The sequence below is a fragment of the Chiroxiphia lanceolata genome, chromosome 3, assembly GCF_009829145.1.
Source record: "Chiroxiphia lanceolata isolate bChiLan1 chromosome 3, bChiLan1.pri, whole genome shotgun sequence".
NCBI lineage: Eukaryota > Metazoa > Chordata > Aves > Passeriformes > Pipridae > Chiroxiphia > Chiroxiphia lanceolata.
The window spans coordinates 87,505,005-87,522,359 of NC_045639.1; the positions used below are offsets into that span (position 1 = coordinate 87,505,005).

The 17,355-nt window shown below is 38.3% G+C and overlaps 1 protein-coding gene across 2 annotated transcripts in view; it reads left to right on the forward strand.

The window, feature by feature from the left end:
* The window catches only part of LMBRD1 (LMBR1 domain containing 1), a 74,197-nt gene that overhangs the window by 22,308 nt on the left and 34,534 nt on the right, over positions 1-17,355 (forward strand). For both annotated transcript variants that reach the window (XR_004356198.1, XM_032683515.1), the window contains exons 6-7: positions 181-269; positions 4,221-4,294. Coding sequence is in view for 1 of the 2 variants with exons in the window: in XM_032683515.1 (XP_032539406.1) it covers positions 181-269; positions 4,221-4,294 (163 nt within the window). In the remaining variant the exon portion in view is untranslated. The remainder of the gene's footprint in view (positions 1-180; positions 270-4,220; positions 4,295-17,355) is intronic.

Sequence of the window (17,355 nt, forward strand, 5' to 3'; positions counted from 1 at the left end):
CATTTTAGGGGAATGTAAATAAAATGAAAAACTACCTTCAGAATTTTTGAAGCCTAATGTCACAGAACTTTGATTCTTCAGGAATGAATGGATTTCCATTTTCTTAATTGGGAAGTAGAATTCTTTTTATATTTGAGCAATTAGGGTAAAAAAAAATTAATTTTTTTTTCTGTATTACAGTGCTTTTGTTCCTTTGGATATTCCCAACAAGAAGAATTCCACAGAGTGGGAGAAAGTGAAGCTCCTGTTTGAAGAATTTGGAAGTAGTCGTAAGTTTGAGATGTGTTGTGAGCTTTGCATAAATTGCTACTAACTTGTTTTGGCATGCTTGTCATTGACTGAACAAGATGATTAACTTCCTTTGTGACAGTTTTCTAACTTGACTTTAACTGCTCACCTACACTACGTCTTTCCAATAAGATTGTTCTTCCTGTTCAGAGAAAATTTAGAACTGTCTTTAAAGTACAGAGGGGAGACACTGGCAGTGTCTGCTTTCAGTACAGTCCCATACATTTGACAGCATGGGTTCCAATGATGTGTCCTCTGATATTAGTGGTGGGGAGGGGAAGATACTTTCTTCTATAGTTTTTACTTAACGCAGCTCTTAAATGCTATTTGCATGCTGAAGTTTGACTTTTAGGGTATGGTGAGTGTGTATCTTGTGTAACAGTCTTTAATCTACCTAATGAGAAGCAATACTGCTGTTCCCTGGAAGAATGAAACTAGTAAGTGGCTTTGTCTGTTTAGATGGGAAAATCCTATGGGTGTTATGACTTTTTCCTCTTTTTTCTCCTAGTACTGACCTTTTCTAAAATTGTCGTGTTTGCATTTGTTATACTAGGGCTGTAAAGAACTAGTGTGAAGGCCAAACTCCATGAAGTAGTATTTAACCTTTAACTTGTGCAGTTCATGTTTTTAGCCAGTGCAATTCATGTGTTCCATTTTCAGGGGAAAAGTGTGAAGGAAGTGTTTTGTAGGTGAGATAAGACAGATTTCATGTTGCTTTCCAAAGGAAGATAACTAAAAGTTGTCTAGCAAACATTAATCCCAATGCATAAGTACTCCAATATTTTGAGCCTCATTCTCTATGTGTTGGAGTATTGGCTTCTGTGTGAATGTTTTAGAATATAACGATACAAACCTTTGTCAAGTCATGTTCTGCATTATTCTAGGAATTTTGTACTGACTGTAAGTTCCCTGCAATGCCATTAGGCAGCTCTGTCAGTGTTTCAGGGCCCATCAACTTTGTATGTGCAGCTGGCTGAAGTATTCTCTAACCTCATCCTCTTCCACTAAGAGTAAATATTTCTTACAGCCCTGAACCCTGAGCTCCCAGGTCTGGGTTTCCTGAAGTCTGGTCTTGCTGGTAAAAGACTGAGGCAAAGAAAGCGTTTAGTAACTTGGACTTTTCATGGAAAAGTCCTGGAAAAGTTCTGTATCACGAGGGCCCCTGCCCCACTCAACAACAGGCCCCTATATTGCCTCATCTGCCTCTTGCCACTTAAATACTCAACCTTTCTTGTTTGCTTTAACATCCTTGCAGACTCTTTAATCATAATATGCTCTATGCTATAAACTGTGCTTGTAAGCATAGTAGATGGGGAGGACAAGTCCATAGCTTATTGAACATTTTGGCTGTCTGCTTGTTTGTGTTAATCTTGCCTTGCAAAGATTATAACAGCGTAGGAATAAATGCTTCTCAGATTGTTTATACGGATACTGACAGTGGTTGAGCCGAGATGTAAGCTGATTTTTCCAGGCTACCTTGATATGACTGTAGTGAAATATTGATCTCTGTATCTGGTTTTGCTATGAAAATATAGTATAGTTAATAATTATTTTGAGGAAGGTATAATGATTAAGAGTCTGGGTTGGGATGTGAAAGTCTGGTTTTGTGTTCTGACTCCATCAGCATTTTCTCATAGGATAATTCAGGCTGAAGAGACCTCAGATCATCTAGTGAAATCTCCTGCACCAAGAAGGAAGCTGTTAGGTCAGACTAAATTGCTCAGAGCTTTATCAGCTAGCTCTTGAAAACCCCCTGCATTTGGAAACTCACTTATCTCGTTGTGAAAGAATCTCTCCTCTTACCCAGTGTGGGTTTAATGCCATCACCCATTGACTCACCCTGGACAACTATGCACCACTGAAGACCCTGGACCCCACCTCTTTGATAAGCAGACAGGCTGCATTAAGTGTCTCCAAAGCTGTCTCGGCAGGCTGGACAGGCCTGGCTCCTGAGCTTTTCTGCACAGCATGTGCTCCAATTTCCGACCAACTTAGTTCTCCTTTTCACTTGCTCAGATTTGTCAATCTTACCTGTAGCAGGGGCCTCAAAGGTGGCTGCAGCATTCCTTATATGGTCCCATCCTTTAATAGAGGGGCATATTCCAGTTGATACAGCCCAAGATGCCATTGGACTTCCATACTGGCAGGGCACGCTGCTGGTTCATCTTCAGATTGCTGTCTCCCAAGACCACCTTGGGCTTTGTAGAGCTACTCCACAGGCAGCAAATTGTGGGAGACCAAACAGGTGTTCAGGCTGGAGAGCCAGAGGCAGCTGCCCAGAGAGAAGCCTCAGCAAATGCCTGGAGAAGGTTCTTTTGTGTTCCAGTTGCTGGAGAAATAAGGTCAAAATGCTTGCCTGTTGTCTTTACTTGTACCTGTTGTCCTGTTTTTATCTTAATTTACCCTTTTCCTTTGCCTGTCTGCAGTGGACCAAAGAAATATAAAGATCTTGAGACAGAACAAGTATCCAACATCATCAGTTGGTAGTGGCATAATAAAAGGAATACAAACTCATCCACTGAGGCAGAGCCTGATAATATATTTCTGGTATACAATTATAAATTTTTCAGCTAGTTAGTTTCTTAATGTTCCTTTGAGCACAGTTCAGACTTTTAAAATGGATATTAAATGTTGGTTTCAAATACTTGTACAGAAGGAACATCAAATGTGGTAAGTACATTGTGTGATATGTTACAAGTAGGGGTCACTCCTTTGTTTGTTTGTTTGTTTGTTTTTCCCTGAGCTTCAGGGAAAATTTTCACAAGTACTGAAGGGAGAATAGTGCTAGACTTAGGGTTTGGTTTTGTGATTTTGTTTGTTTGTTTTTATGTTTTAAACATAGCTTTAGCATTTGAAATCTAGGGACATATTGCTTTTAGCTCTGGGAAAGTTGTTTGCTATTATGTGGCAAAAACAGCAAAAGAGAGGTTTGAGCTGTGAAGTTGGATTTGGTTGTGCTCTTCTATTAGTTTAGGAAGGAGGCCTGTAGGGTTGGTCAGAAGAAAGATGCAACTTCTCATGGAGGATCTGTTTATGACTGCTTAGTGCTGTGTTCAGAAAATAAGAATGGAAACTGACCAGTAATTCTATGTGAGTAAGAATAAAAGTTACTGTACTCTAAATTCTTGAATTAACTAGTGGGGAGAACATGGGGAAGAACTCTAAATGGTTCTACCTGGTTATGACCAGGCAGAAATATGAATTTGATTGCTGAAGATTAATTTCTGTAATATCTACTATAAGTTTCCATGTTACTGTTTAACCAAAACCACTTGTGATGTGTCCTGCACAGTGAGGTTAGGGACAGGCCTGTTGTGAAGCATTATGCAAGAGGTTTCAGGGAGTTTATTGCCTTTTTGTTTGGTAACTCTTTTACTATCCCTTTTCATTTCTAGAATGATAATAAGGCTACAGTAACTCTTAAGTCCCCTGAACTTCTTCCGGTTTGTAGGTCTGCATGTCCATTGAGTGAAGCTGAGGCCTGCAGCCTGGCCTTTTTTGGTTGGTTGAAGAATCCATACTTGGCTGATTCTGTATAATACTTCAGTAGGAGAAATTAGGTGATAAAGAAAATTAAGATTAACCATCCAGAATGCATGTAAAAATTGTGCAAGCATACCACAGCACCCTAGGGAAGCCAGACAGCTATGGGAGCAAGTTCATTAGTGGCTCTTCAGCCACTTGACTGAATGCAACTTCTGTGAGTCTGTCCCACTTCTTGCAGTATGTGAGGAAGATCTGTTGTGGACAAAAAGCTATGCTAGGTAAATATTTCATCTGAGTTATGGCTGGTAACTGTGTCTCAATTTTTTTCTTTATTCTCATGAACTTAAATCTCATCCATAAACCAATTCAGGAAGAAGGGTTCTTATACATCTACTGTAAGTATTTTCAGAAGGCTTTTTTCTTTTTTTTTTTTTTTTTTTTTGCAGATGGCTTGACTGCACTTTCATTTTCCATTAGTTCTTTGACTGTGATTGGAATGTTGGCAGCTATCACTTACACAGTAAGTTGTTATGCAAATTTTTCATTCATGATATTTAGATGTATCTTCTGTTTTCCTGGTAAGTTTTAATCTTTAAGTTCATGTCCTTGCTAATATAACTCTCTTCCATTGCATCCTGGCTTTAGCATAGTGAAGTTGTTCCCATGTAGCTTTGCTGTGAGCTCTTAAATGCCTCTGTAGCAAGAGGTCATGAGAAAAATTGTTTTGAAGCACTGCTACCCAAGGAGGTGTTTTGTTTCAGGCTATAAGTGTATGGAATTCTCCTAGAACAAGTATATAAGAAAGAGGGTTTGTCTTAACTGGGTAAGGGGATAAGGGATAAGCTAAATACTACCTTTAAACTCTTAATTGAGGAACAAGCATAGCTAATGATTTTCTGTCTTTCTGACTGGTGTAAGTTGTAGCAGAATTATGTGAGGCAATTCAGTACAGGTTCTTGAGATGTGTCAACCTTGACAGCTCGGTGGTCATCAGGGGCTGTGCAGTAGGTAGGAGAAAAATTGGGTGGATCAGCTAGTGGGTATCTTAGGTGAGCTGAATTGCTCTCAGGCCCATTGACTAGGTACTTTAACTTGACCCAGACCATAAATTTTATTACTTTAAGCCTTTTTTAAAATGACATGGGTCATTAAATTATTCAGGCTATCTTGCTGGCATCTATGTCATGTGATAGTCAAAAAAGACCCAGACCTTCACTTAGCTTGTCATAATGTCAGCTTTTGAGTTTGTTTTCCTGAGGTATAGAAGGAAAGATTAATCTCTTGTTCAACTGCATTACATTACTGAAGAGCACATGTAGTGTTATTTTAACCTCCATGAGACTAACATTAAGGCCAAACTCATTAGCTGGAAGAACAACATCAGCGTTTTGTTCAAACAAACAAGTATTGTTTTTATAACTGTTAGCAAACATCTATAAAGATCTAAAATGTGAGATTGTTTACATTTCAGTCAGCAGTAAATTTGTTTTATTTTCACAATGTATAAGAAAAACCCTAGATGTGGATGGATGTGGCATTTTGTGCTATGGTTTAGTGGGCATGGTGGTATGCAGCCAAAGGTTGGACTTGATGATATTGGAGGTCTTTTACAACTGTAATGATTCTGTGATTCTTGGAGGTTTTTCAATTTATTGCTGTTATTTTCTACTTCTGCTGTTATTTTTGAACACAGATTGGCTGTAGGCACCATTCAGCTGAGTATTACAATACACTTTTGTCCTCAACACTAGCTGAACTTGGAAATATGTGGTTTCCATCAGCGTTCAATAACTTCAGTGTTCTGTGTTGTCTGTGTTTTCTCAGATGAAGACAATACCTTTGTCTTCAATGTTGATGACTTAGTCTTAATGCATTTAGGACTTATACAGATACTGAGTGATAAATGAAGTAAACATCAAGCATGAACAAGTCTTGTCTGAATACCTTGTTTACTAAGATTTCAGGCTTATTTGTTCCTTTGAAAACTTCAACTGAGCTGTCCATGCAAATGCTTGGAGCATGAAATTATGACTTCCTTTGTTTTTAACTGCTGCATTTTGTCCTTCTGAAACTATCCCTTCTGTTTTAGAGTAGGTAAACATTAAGGCAAAGCGGGAGAAATGGATGAACCATTTCATAGAAGTTTTAGGGATGAGCTCACACAGGAGGGGGCTATTATCAACCTCGGTGAGGTTTTTTTGTCATTGTTTGGAGGGAACTGTAGAGTCTTATGCTTAAACAGTGAGCTGGTTTTGATATATGGGTGGACTGTACAAATGTGGCAGACAGTGAAAACCACCTATTGCAAGGTCTGGTTTCAAAGTTGGATCAGGAGTAGGTTTTTTAATGCTCTAGTGCTTTCATAACACTTTGCCCACTATCAGTGATGGTGAGGCTTCCATATGTAAGTGATTTCCACATCTTAACAGCATGAGCAATGCTGTTATTATGGTCTGAAGAGTGAATAGAGTGTGACCTTGACAGCATGTGGATGCCATGTATCTGCATTCCAGTTTTTATTGCTGGCAGGACTTTTTCCAGTGGTATGACATAATGCAAAAGTTAGTTCAGTAGTGAAAAGTTAGTGGGCTGTGGCACTTCCGTAAGTCTAAGGGAGAGGTTGGCCAAGTGTGTAGTCTTTCTTTACCAGTTTGGATTGTTCCACTTCAGAGGAAGAGATGCATGATTCTGGAAGGGAGTAACTGTTTTTATCTTGGTAGCTTTGCACTTCTTGGTGTTACGGGGTTTTTTTGCTGTGTTAGCCTGATATAAAACTCACCTCTAGATGAGATAAAGGCATTAGTGCACAGGCAAGACTGTGAGGCATTGCCTGTAATGCTTGTCTCTGGCTCTAGACATCTGACAAGTAAGTAGTTAGGCTCTTGTGTTTTTCAGATAGCATTCTGCATGCCTATCAAATTGTTTGTCCCAGTTTCCAAAAGTGGGAGGTCTTTGTGCTTAGTCATCAAACCACTGTTTGATCCTCGGTCATAGAGTTATTTTTTTTTTTTTAAGCATGGAAAGAGAATACTTTTATACAGGGGTGAACACAAGAACAAAAGCAACTATTTCAAAGTTTTCCACAAATGTTTAGCAGATGATGGAAAAAGAATAGAAGGGGACACGATGTGCATCTCAGTTCCTGTGTCTCTGGATAGAGGTGATCTCAGATCTTTGGTTTATATCAGTGAAGAGTTGGGGATTTGTGGTACAGACGTAACAGAAATCTTTTCTATGTTCCCCTGACTTCTGCCTGTCTTCAGCCTCTTTCAATGCCAGTGTTGCAACTGTATGTTAAAGGAAGGTTAAGGCAAGGTGTATCTGGTCCTCTGTATACTCATATTCACAGTGAAGGAAAAAAATCTAAATTAGAGTCTAATAAAGGTTGTATTGTAATAAGTGGTATGTTAGCAAATCCTTTCATACCTAATTAAACATGGTTTTACATTGAATGCCTACTATAACACAAAATACTAAAAATAAGTAGGAATACTGTGCCTGCAGTGACTGCAGTTGACTGATTTAATTGTACCATGAAACAGATGAATCAAGTGCTTCTATTTAAGTCCATGGCAGAGCCATTTATCCATTCTACAATTAGTTAAAATGTATGTTAACGGTACTGCTTTGTGTGGCCTTCAGTGTGAGGAATTAGATTATAGCTGCTCTGAAATTGAATTTCTGCAGTGTGGTAATATACAATACTGTGAAAAGCTGAGGGGTAAAAAAAGGCTTTGGCACTGTCAGCAGGTAACCTTGAATTTGAGTAGAAACTGAGGAAAAAAAGCTCACTTTAGCATGTGTGTGCTTTTAGGCTTTCTTTGTGAGAGCATATTCTCCTGCTTCCACAGGAAGAGGGATGCAGTAGGGTGGTGTTCTTTAGATAGTAAATGGCTGCAATTTAAAGTATGGAACTAGCGAACTTGTCCCAATGACTAATCCAGTTAAAAATCTGGTTTTTAAGGATTGATTGAGTGTTCTGAGCCTCTCTGAAGGTCCAGGTTGATTTAATGTATTACTCTGAAATACATGGTGAGCTATTAATGTAACAAGGAACAGACTGCTTATCAGACCATGCTGTATTGTAGCATTTGATATGTTGGGATTTTGGGGGGGAAGGTGACAGATGGGGGACAACATATTGAAGCTCTGTGGTGGACAAAAGTTGCTGACAATTGAGGACTTGTGTTACTGAATGTGATAGAAAGGTAGATAACATTGCAGTTTGATGTGGTTGTCATTATATTAGCTTTCTGTGTTCCATTTTATTATGGCTTCAAACATCAGAATCACAGTAAATTTGATCTAGTGATACATACAGAGAAGAGCTTTTGTCGTAGTTTGAGGGGAAAATGCAGCGTTTGCTTTTTTTGTTTGAGTTTTTCCCCAGCATCTGAATGGCATAGCATGAAATAGACTGTTAAAACTAAAGTTGCTGAAGAAATAAAATTTATTTAGTATGAAAAGTTCCTGAACTTCTCAGTTTCTGTGAAATGCTAGTTAAGAATTTTGAGAGGATTAGTAATAAATTATGATCCTGACAGCATCTCATCCCTGAAGGTAAATCACTGGGAGGGTACTAACATGGAAATTACCAGCTTAAGTAGTTAATGTAAAAGCTGCTTCTCCCTGGGGAGGTCAGGGAGAAAACTCAAAACAGCTTTCAGTGATAACTTAATACAGAAGATTGTGTATGTTTTGCAGATGCTCTTAGTTAAAAGCAAGAATTATTGTAATAATTAGATTTTAATTCAAGTTTCATGCTTGCTATGAAACATCTTCAGAAGTCAACAGCTAATATTTGAATAAAGGAGCAAATGAAATATTTTATGGTATTTCTTAACACCATGTCATTCAAATGAGAATATAAATGAGATGCAAGGAGGGTGATTGAGGGGGGAAAAAAAGGAGTGTTTAGAGAGTATTTTTAACTCCACACTTTAAATGGAAAATAAATTGGAAAATAAATTGGTTTGTTCTGTTTGGCTTTCTATGTGATGACATTTGGGACAGTCCTGCAGAATGTGGCAACTGCGGCTTCCCTGGGCCTATAACAGTGTCCAGCTGTGAGCTGTGTGGTTTTGGAGTCCGAACCTTTTTCTGGTAGTGTTGGACTTCCATAGGAAAAACAGAGCTTCTCTAACACTTGATGGCAAAGCAAGATGACAGGTGTCTAGCATGAGGCTAAACACTTTGACAGTAGTGTATAAGGATAAGCTACAGCAAACATCTTGACTGTATTTGACAAGTTTCTCACCTTATAAGAAGTCCATAACAGTAAATTCTCAAATTATTTCCTTACATTTGCCTTATCTTTTCTTCTGTTAGCTTTGTTTCTGTTTTTTGACTCTAGCCATTCCAATGAGCAGTTTTTCTTCCTAAGGTACTTATTTTACTAAGAGGTGGGCACAGAACTGAGTTGTCTAAATTTTCCAAAAACTTAAAGTGTAGCAAACATACAGGTTAGGACAAAAAAACCCCCAAAACAAAAACCAAACCAAACAAAAAAACCCCACGGAAATTGTGTGGTCAAGCAGAATACTGGTTTTTTAGCAGTATGACTTTTTTCAAATCATATCTAACAGTTTGAGTACTCTTTCTAGATCATATTCATATTGCTACAGTACCATTTTTAAAACATAATTCAAAATTTTCTGAAACAAGTTTATGGACAGATATCCATATCTGTTTATGGACAGATGTGTAAACTTAACTCTTGAAGTTTCAGAAGGTTTGACTTTTAAGCTGAACTGTTCTTAGAAGAATGCTTCTCATGTCAAACTTCAACTCTTCACAACTCCTGTACTGTTATAACATGCCAACATCTCTTGTTGATGTGCATTTTCCAAACACTGAGAAGCCACACCTAACCCACACTGAGCATCTCCCATAAGATCCCCACAGAGAAGCTTACAAAATATGGGCTGGATGAGCAGACAGGGAGGTGGATTGAAAACTGGCTGAATGTCTGGGCCTAGTGTATGGTGATCATGAAGTCTAGTTGGAGGCCAGTCGTTGGTGGGATATGCCAGGGATCACTACTGGTTCCAGTTCTGTTCAATGTGTTCATTAATGATCAGGATGATGTGGCAGGGTGTACCCTCGGCAAACTTGTAGGTGGCACAAAACTGGGATGATGCCCTCTGGAGCTCTATACCCCAGAGGGTTGTGCTACCATCCTGAGACCTTGCTAGGTTGGACAGTTGGCTGACAGGAACACTGTCAAATTCAGCAAGGGAAAGTGCTAAGCTCTGCAGAATGAACTCACAAATATATGCAGGGGATCAGCCACCAGGAAAGCAACTTTGAGAAGGACCTGGGAGTTCTGGTGGGCACCAAGTGAACCACGAGCCAGGAATGTACTCTTGCTGTGAAGAAGGCTGGTAGTATCCTGAGCTGCATTAGGAGGAGTATTGCCAGCAGGTTGTTGGTGATTCTTTGCCTTTACTCAGCCCTGGTAAGGCCACATGTGTTCTGAGCTCTTCCTGTTACCAGTAAAGTCTTGGAGCTAGAACTGTTAACCAAGAGAAAAAGAAGACTTAGGGGAAGTCTTGTCAATGTGTACAAGTATCTGAAGGGAGAGTGCAGAGTATGGAACCAGGCTTTTTTCAGAGATGCCCAGGAATGGGATGAGAGGCAGAAGGCACAAGCTGAAACGCTGAAGGTGATTGATCACTGGCACAAGTTGCTTAGCGAGATTGTGAAATCTCCCTCCCTATATACTCAGGAGCCATATATGCATAGTCCTGTGCAAGCAGCTCCAGGTGACCCTGGTGTTGGACCAGATGGCCTCTGGAGGTCTTTGCCAGCCTCAAGGGTTCTGCAGTCTTTCTGTGTGGACCTACAAGTTTTAGCAGTGGTACCAATGGGTGACAGTTATCGTGGTGTGAGGTGTCCTCTGTTTAAGCTTGGCTCTAGCTTATGAAAATCTTGAGGAGACAGTGATTGACAGTAAGATTGATTCTTTATTAGAATAATTTATTTCAACAATACTGGTTTTACTGTTATAATCTCATTTAATTCATGTTGGATAACTTTTTGTTCCATCGTAGCTGTTAATTTGTGGAAAAAAAGATTTATTAAAGATTCTTACTATGATTTATTCACCTCAGTACAATGTTCAGAAAAGTGCAGTGGGCACTTTCAAAAACAGTATGCAGTGATGTCTGAAGTTAGTTCTATGTTTCAATAACTGGTAGCTCTTCCAAGACTGTTGTGTGTCAGAAGATAGTATTAACTTCCAAATACTTTGATAGGTGGCAGTTTTTAGAGGCTCATTGTGCTAGTGGTGGGGAGATTGCCTGTTCAGGGCAGGGGAGCAAACATTGAAAACTTACTCTCAATCTAAGAAATACAGATTATTTTTTCCATAGTTTTGTAACTTTACAAGCAAACTTACTTGCTTCTGTGAATAGATGGCTTTTCTTTTGGCTAACTTTGAGCTGATCCTTATTAGCGTGGTCTTCTAGAATGTAATACTAGAACTCACACTTCATGTTGCATTTTCTTGCATTTTCTTGTCTCAATTCTCGGCATAATACTGAATTGGTACTTGGTTTTCTGTTTTCAAGCTTTAATAACACAAAGTTTGCTGATTTTTTTGGTATTAAGTAATGTGTATTACTGAAGTACAGCACTTGATATTTAAAATTGTTTTGTAAGAAATGTGAACAAATGATCTTCGGGGGGGCCTCTGCAAGTCTGTGACCTTGGTGATTTATACTGACAGCTTTTTATGTCTATGAACATGCAATAGTAACAAGAAAATGATAAATTAGGCCTGCAGTGCTGTACTGGTTTTGGCCAGGGGAGAGTTTGTAACAGTTTTGCAGATGATGTAGTTTGCATCTATTCTTTCATTAATGTGTTTTGCATTGAAATGGTTCTGTATTGCCTTAGGTGTTAATACAATAGTTGTTGTCGGCTCCAGATTGCTATTTGAATTCAAGGCAGAATAACCTATTACTCATACAATGATAGGCAGATTGATTTTTGAATGATCTTGTGCATCTCATTTAGCATGACCTTGAAGGATGATTATAATTGTCTTTGTAATTTCTCCAGACATTTAGTAAGCATTATTTGGTTTGGTTTTTTTTTTTTATGGAATTGTAAAGTGATCCTTGTTTTCTTCTGTCTTGAAAGAGGAAACGTGTGAAAGCTTAGTTTGTCTACTCACAAATGTAATGACCTTTTCACACCTAATTTTTGTCCAGAGCATGATTTACTTTTCTGCAGTTGACTTAACAGCCAAAGAGCTTAAAAGCTTTTAGAATCTGTCTCACCCCAGAAGCATTTGTTCATTAGTGGTGTTCAGAAATTCATAAGTTAGTAGCATTCATCGTCATTACCATTTAGTCACTACAATAGCAATTCTGAAATACAAAAGAAATGTAATTGTTTCATTATGTTCACTTCTCTATGAAGTAGTAAATAAGAGCAAACCAATTTGACTGTTGTTTTAATGGCCTTATTCCTGTTACTCTCTTGGAGAACTGTAGATATTAAACTGGTGGATAGCTGATAGTTTTGTACTTTGAGATTTTAGAATTGCAGCTTGAACAGAGATTAATCTTTGATTGTTAATGCTTTTCCAAGCCTAATGGAGCAATACAGAAGGTGGCAGCTAGGCAAAAGTTATGGTTAGTATTACAACTGAAGCAGAGTTAACTTTTTTACAGAAGTTTTGTCCAGCAAGCATAAGTGCACTGTGTGTAGTAGAACAATTGTAGTGTAGAGGCATTGACAAGTAAGTAAGACAGTCTCGCAGTGTGCATGTTAGAGAAAATATTATTATGTAAAATGAAGGTGTGTAGTAAGAGACTATAGGGATGAATAGTAGAGAAATGGATAAAGAAATGCTTAATGCAAGGTTCATGTTGCATACAACAGATTTGTGCAAGAAGTGCCATACAGAACATACCTATTTTGTTTGCCACTCTGTTCATGTTTCGAGATGTTCGAATCGATGATTTGATGGCAATTCAAAAAATTGTCATCTCATAGCAACTGAAGATTGAATGCTAAAACTTCACGTGAAATAACTGAGGTTTTACTAGATAACATGTTGAGTGATTTTTTTTCCAAGAGGTATGGCATGAGCTTTTAAAAATAAACCAATATGCAACTGTCCATGAGATGGTCTGCCATCTTCAGATGCATTTAGGAGACTTTCTCCTTAACCCCTCACATGTTGAGGATATGTGAACTGCTGTCCCTATTTGCTGTGCTTAATGATGTTCTGGAAATAAGATTCTTGAATTCCAGTTGTTGTCTTTGATTGGCAGTATGAATAGATAGCCAGAGACGGAGACAGATGGCTTTAATGTGAGAAAGCAGATGACAATTACTTGTGGAGTTAGATTACTTTTCAGGAGAACTGACCAGTCTAGCTGCACAGAGAAGGGACAGTTTCAATAAAGGTGGAGTCCCAGTTCCTCTTACACAAGCTCAGTGTTGCCTGTATTGGTATGACACCCGACAGTGCACCTCACTTGAGACTACTTAATTGGACTGACTTACCTGCTCTGTCAGAAGCAATGCTGATAACAGTGCATTGTATCCATATAAAAGCGTTCAGTATAATCAGCTGAACTATGTCAATTGCAGTGAGGGATAAAAGGTATCATGTGACTTCCTTCATGGTTAACATTATGCAAACAAGAAGCTAATTAGGCTACAAATATAGAAAAATCTCTTCTCTACCAAAATATTCTTTAAATAGAGGGTTTTTTTCTGGAATACTTGTATTGAAACGAATTAACTCATACTTGACTGCATTTCTTAAATACTGCGTACACTAAACTAGTTTAGCTGTTTTTAACTTGAATAGGTGCATTTTTATCACAGTCCAGTTGATAGAATTGAACATTTTGTCTTTCATGGTCACATTTTCAGGTGAAGTATTGAAACAAGCTGTTGTAAGAAAATAGGAAATTGAATATTTGCGTCTTTAAAATTGTGAACACTTTCGATGCCTTTTATACAGTGATAAAAGAATTCTTTCTTATTTGGCTTTTTCATGTGACTTCACTAGAGGGCAGTGCTGTGCAAGAAATGTTTGTCAATATTGATTTCTACACTTCTTGCCCAAGATTAGATATACATCTTTTAAAACACCTCAGTGATAGCCACTTTAAAGCCACATGCATGATATATAGACCTCTAAAAAGAAATTGAATGGGAAGTCTTTCTGCTATGCTATGCAAGTACTTTTTGATAATTTATTGAAATCACAAGTTTAATTCTTAAATATATTTAACCAGAAAAGCCATCTTCACTTGTTAAGCTGTGTTCACTTAGAGTTCCAGCTGTGTACCAAGCTGATCAGGAACAACTTACCTGTTCTGTTTGATCCTTAACGAGGAGAAATTATCCTGTTTGAGCCACAAGTTAATCATTTGAACATATCTTATTAGCTGAACCCAACAGATATAGAAATGAAGCATAATCAACTTAAAGTATAATGCCTGATGGTTTCAGGCTTTTTGCAGTAGATGTTCAAAATTAGTTTTAATTCATTTAACTCCTTTCTTAAGTAATCTGCTATATTAATTTCAGTGTGTTTTTGCTGCGCTCCTCATAACTGATTTCTGGGCTTATGGCCGATATGGTTGATGATTAGTTGTTCCCACCTTAATAATATTTTTCTTTTAGGTGAAAGTCTTTCATAGCTCCTGCAATTTAGAAATCTTAAACTAGAGGTTATGGTTTCCAGTGAAAAAGCTTTCTGGATCTTTTAAGCACAAAAGGGTTTATCCCTGATGTAGTTGTTTGGTGCAACTTCAGTAACACGTGATTCTACAACTTGTTGCAACTTCATTTGTGTTCTGTCTTCTATTTATGGGTGACTATTAACATAGCAGGAAGCTAAGAGGAAAGACTATTCCCTTCTCTGACCATGGGTTATGTGAGTTCAGCAAGTCTAAAATGTTGTAACATGCTGAGTCTGCAAGAGACTAAGGATCAGAACAGCAGCTCTTCCTTCTGAATCTTAACTGTGGAATGACAGAATAGATGAATCTGCTGCAGATGGAAGGGAAGGAAAGGTACATGGGAGAAGTGAAGACTTGGCAAATTGGAAGCAATATTCATGTAATTTCCCGTAAGGTATTTTAATGCTCTGTCTGAAGTATATTTGGGTTCAGTGGTATGTTCAGAGAACTGCTGGAGAGTGCTTCTGGCTGCTCTTCAGTGCCTACTGGAAACTGCATAATGGTACTGAACTACTTGTGTTCATGTGAGTTACTGGCTCCTGCTTTACAGACAGATTACTGTCTTAAACCCAGCTACCACTTCTGTGAATAACAAATAAGGCAGAAGCCTCAAGAGTTTTGTTTAGAGTGTTCTTTCAATAGGGTTGGTAAAGCAGGGGTTTCTGTTGCTGTGAGTAGTTCTGGTTTTTTCTCTGGTCCTTCAGAGTAGGCAACCACCTACTTCAAGAAGTCTATTAAGTATAAATGTGAACTTTGTCCATCTAGAGATATTAACTGTATTGCCTGTGGGTAGAAACTCAAATTTGAGAATGAGACAGCTGCTTATGGGTGATGGCTCTAACTTGTACTTACTGAGGAGCGAGCTCTTAGAATTTGGCGTTCCAGCCCTTAAGCTAACTGATAAGGGGTGATCTCTTACTGCATCACTTGCAGTGATTCAAGAGAGGGGAATCTTCTCTCAAATAAGTTGGTTTAGCTATAAATTTAGATTTTTCTACTGTAAAATGTGGTTTCAATGAAGCCGATCAGACATCCAGTAACAGCAGATAGCAGCCTGAGGCTTGCAGCATCCGGCCTGAACAGTTAGTATTTAGTACTTTTTTTCATTTTAAAGAACCTGTGTAGTGAAAACAAACAAACAAACATGTATACTGCAATTACCTGTACAGACATTTGCATGTCTGTTTTTACTCTTTAGTGCAGTGTTTCTTACCTAACTTAACACTTCTAGGCAAAGGATGTCTAAAAATAAGTTGGAAACTGTTGTTTCAGTAGTGTGTGTTAAGAATTAATTACGTGTTTTATCTAAATTCATGTATATAAATTGCCTTAACTACTTCAATGGCTCTTTTGGTCTGTTTTTATTCATATTCAAAACTTTGAATCCACAGTTTGTTTCAGGACTTAGCCCTCTCTTGGCTTTAGTGGTTATAGCTTTGGTTTTCTTGTGCTATCTTCAATACATTGCTTGCTTGTTAAGTTGCAGATGCCTGAAATAATAGTCTATGAATAATTTAACACTTGTACTAACCCAGGGGATTAAAACTTTGTCTGGGGCAGCCTTGAACTTCTGTATCAGCCTGAAGGGAAATGCAGCCCTGAAAATGAGCTCATATAGCTTCTGTTCAGACCTGTGACACATCACATGAGATGACTCATTTCTATGTCCTTCATCCAATATATGTATATTGTTGTCTTGAAGGACCAGTGTGTCTTTTTCCCACACTGATGATGGGAGGCTTACTTGCATAATCATCTCACTATTATCATGTTTTGCATTCAAGGAAGGAACTTAGACCGCCTTTATCACTAGAGCAAGCTTGATGTTCAAGTATATAATTCACATCTGCAAAAACAGCAACACAATGCATCACTTTGAGAGTTGTATTTTGCTTGGTAGAAACTTAGAAGATTTAAAGCTCTGAATTTTAATTCTTAACTATTTCTGTTGAGTCTATACTTGATGTGTTTGTTAGTTGATGGTAGCTGTTTGAAGAACAGGTGGAAGCCTTTGCTGGGTGGTGAAATCTAATAGCTTCTAAGCTTAGGTTTGTAAGATTTTTTTAGGCCTCTTGTTATAGTAATCTCTTACGCATTTCTACATACTGAATGTTTTTGTCTGTGGCTGGAAATGTTTTGGGTTCCACAGAGGGACTTCAGTTAAATTGTAGACTGCATTCTAGTTGTGATATTGGATAGTGTTTATACTTTCCCCCAGGTTCTAGAGTTATGCCACTATCTGAGTGAGCTCTTCAGGTTCAATGTAGGCCCAATACTAGTCAGTCTTGAGAAATTATCTGGATGATGGCATTGAGTAGACATATAGTTTAAGAATGATTTCCAACTGGGAGAAGTAAATAAAACAATGAAAAGCCACCACAGAGACCTTGACAGGGAAGATTGGCCCAACAAGAATGACATCAGATTTAGGAGATGTTAAGGCCTTCTCTTGGAATGGGTTAGTTCTGAGCAGCTTGAGTCTAACAGCTGGAGGATGGCTCGGCTGAAAAGGACCTGGAAGTGACAGTAAGCTGAGCATAATCCAGCAGTGTTCCAAACAGTGTCTTGGGCTTGCATCAGGAAGAACATAGCCATTATTTCATTGTACTTGATACTTCCAAAGCCACACATGGGAATAGTGTCTTGTTTTGGTCCCCCAGTTGTTGAAAACTGTAGAGGCTCCTGGGGAGGCTTATCCGAGTGATTACAGAGTTGCAGAGAGCAACCTATAAATAAAGGTTGAAGGAATTCTTTCTTTGGCCCAGAGAAGAGAATTGGGGGAGTGCTTTTTAGCTCATGTAGGTGGCAAAGAGCTTAACACTCTCAAAGAAGATACTCTAAAGGGAGAACTGAAACACATTTATGA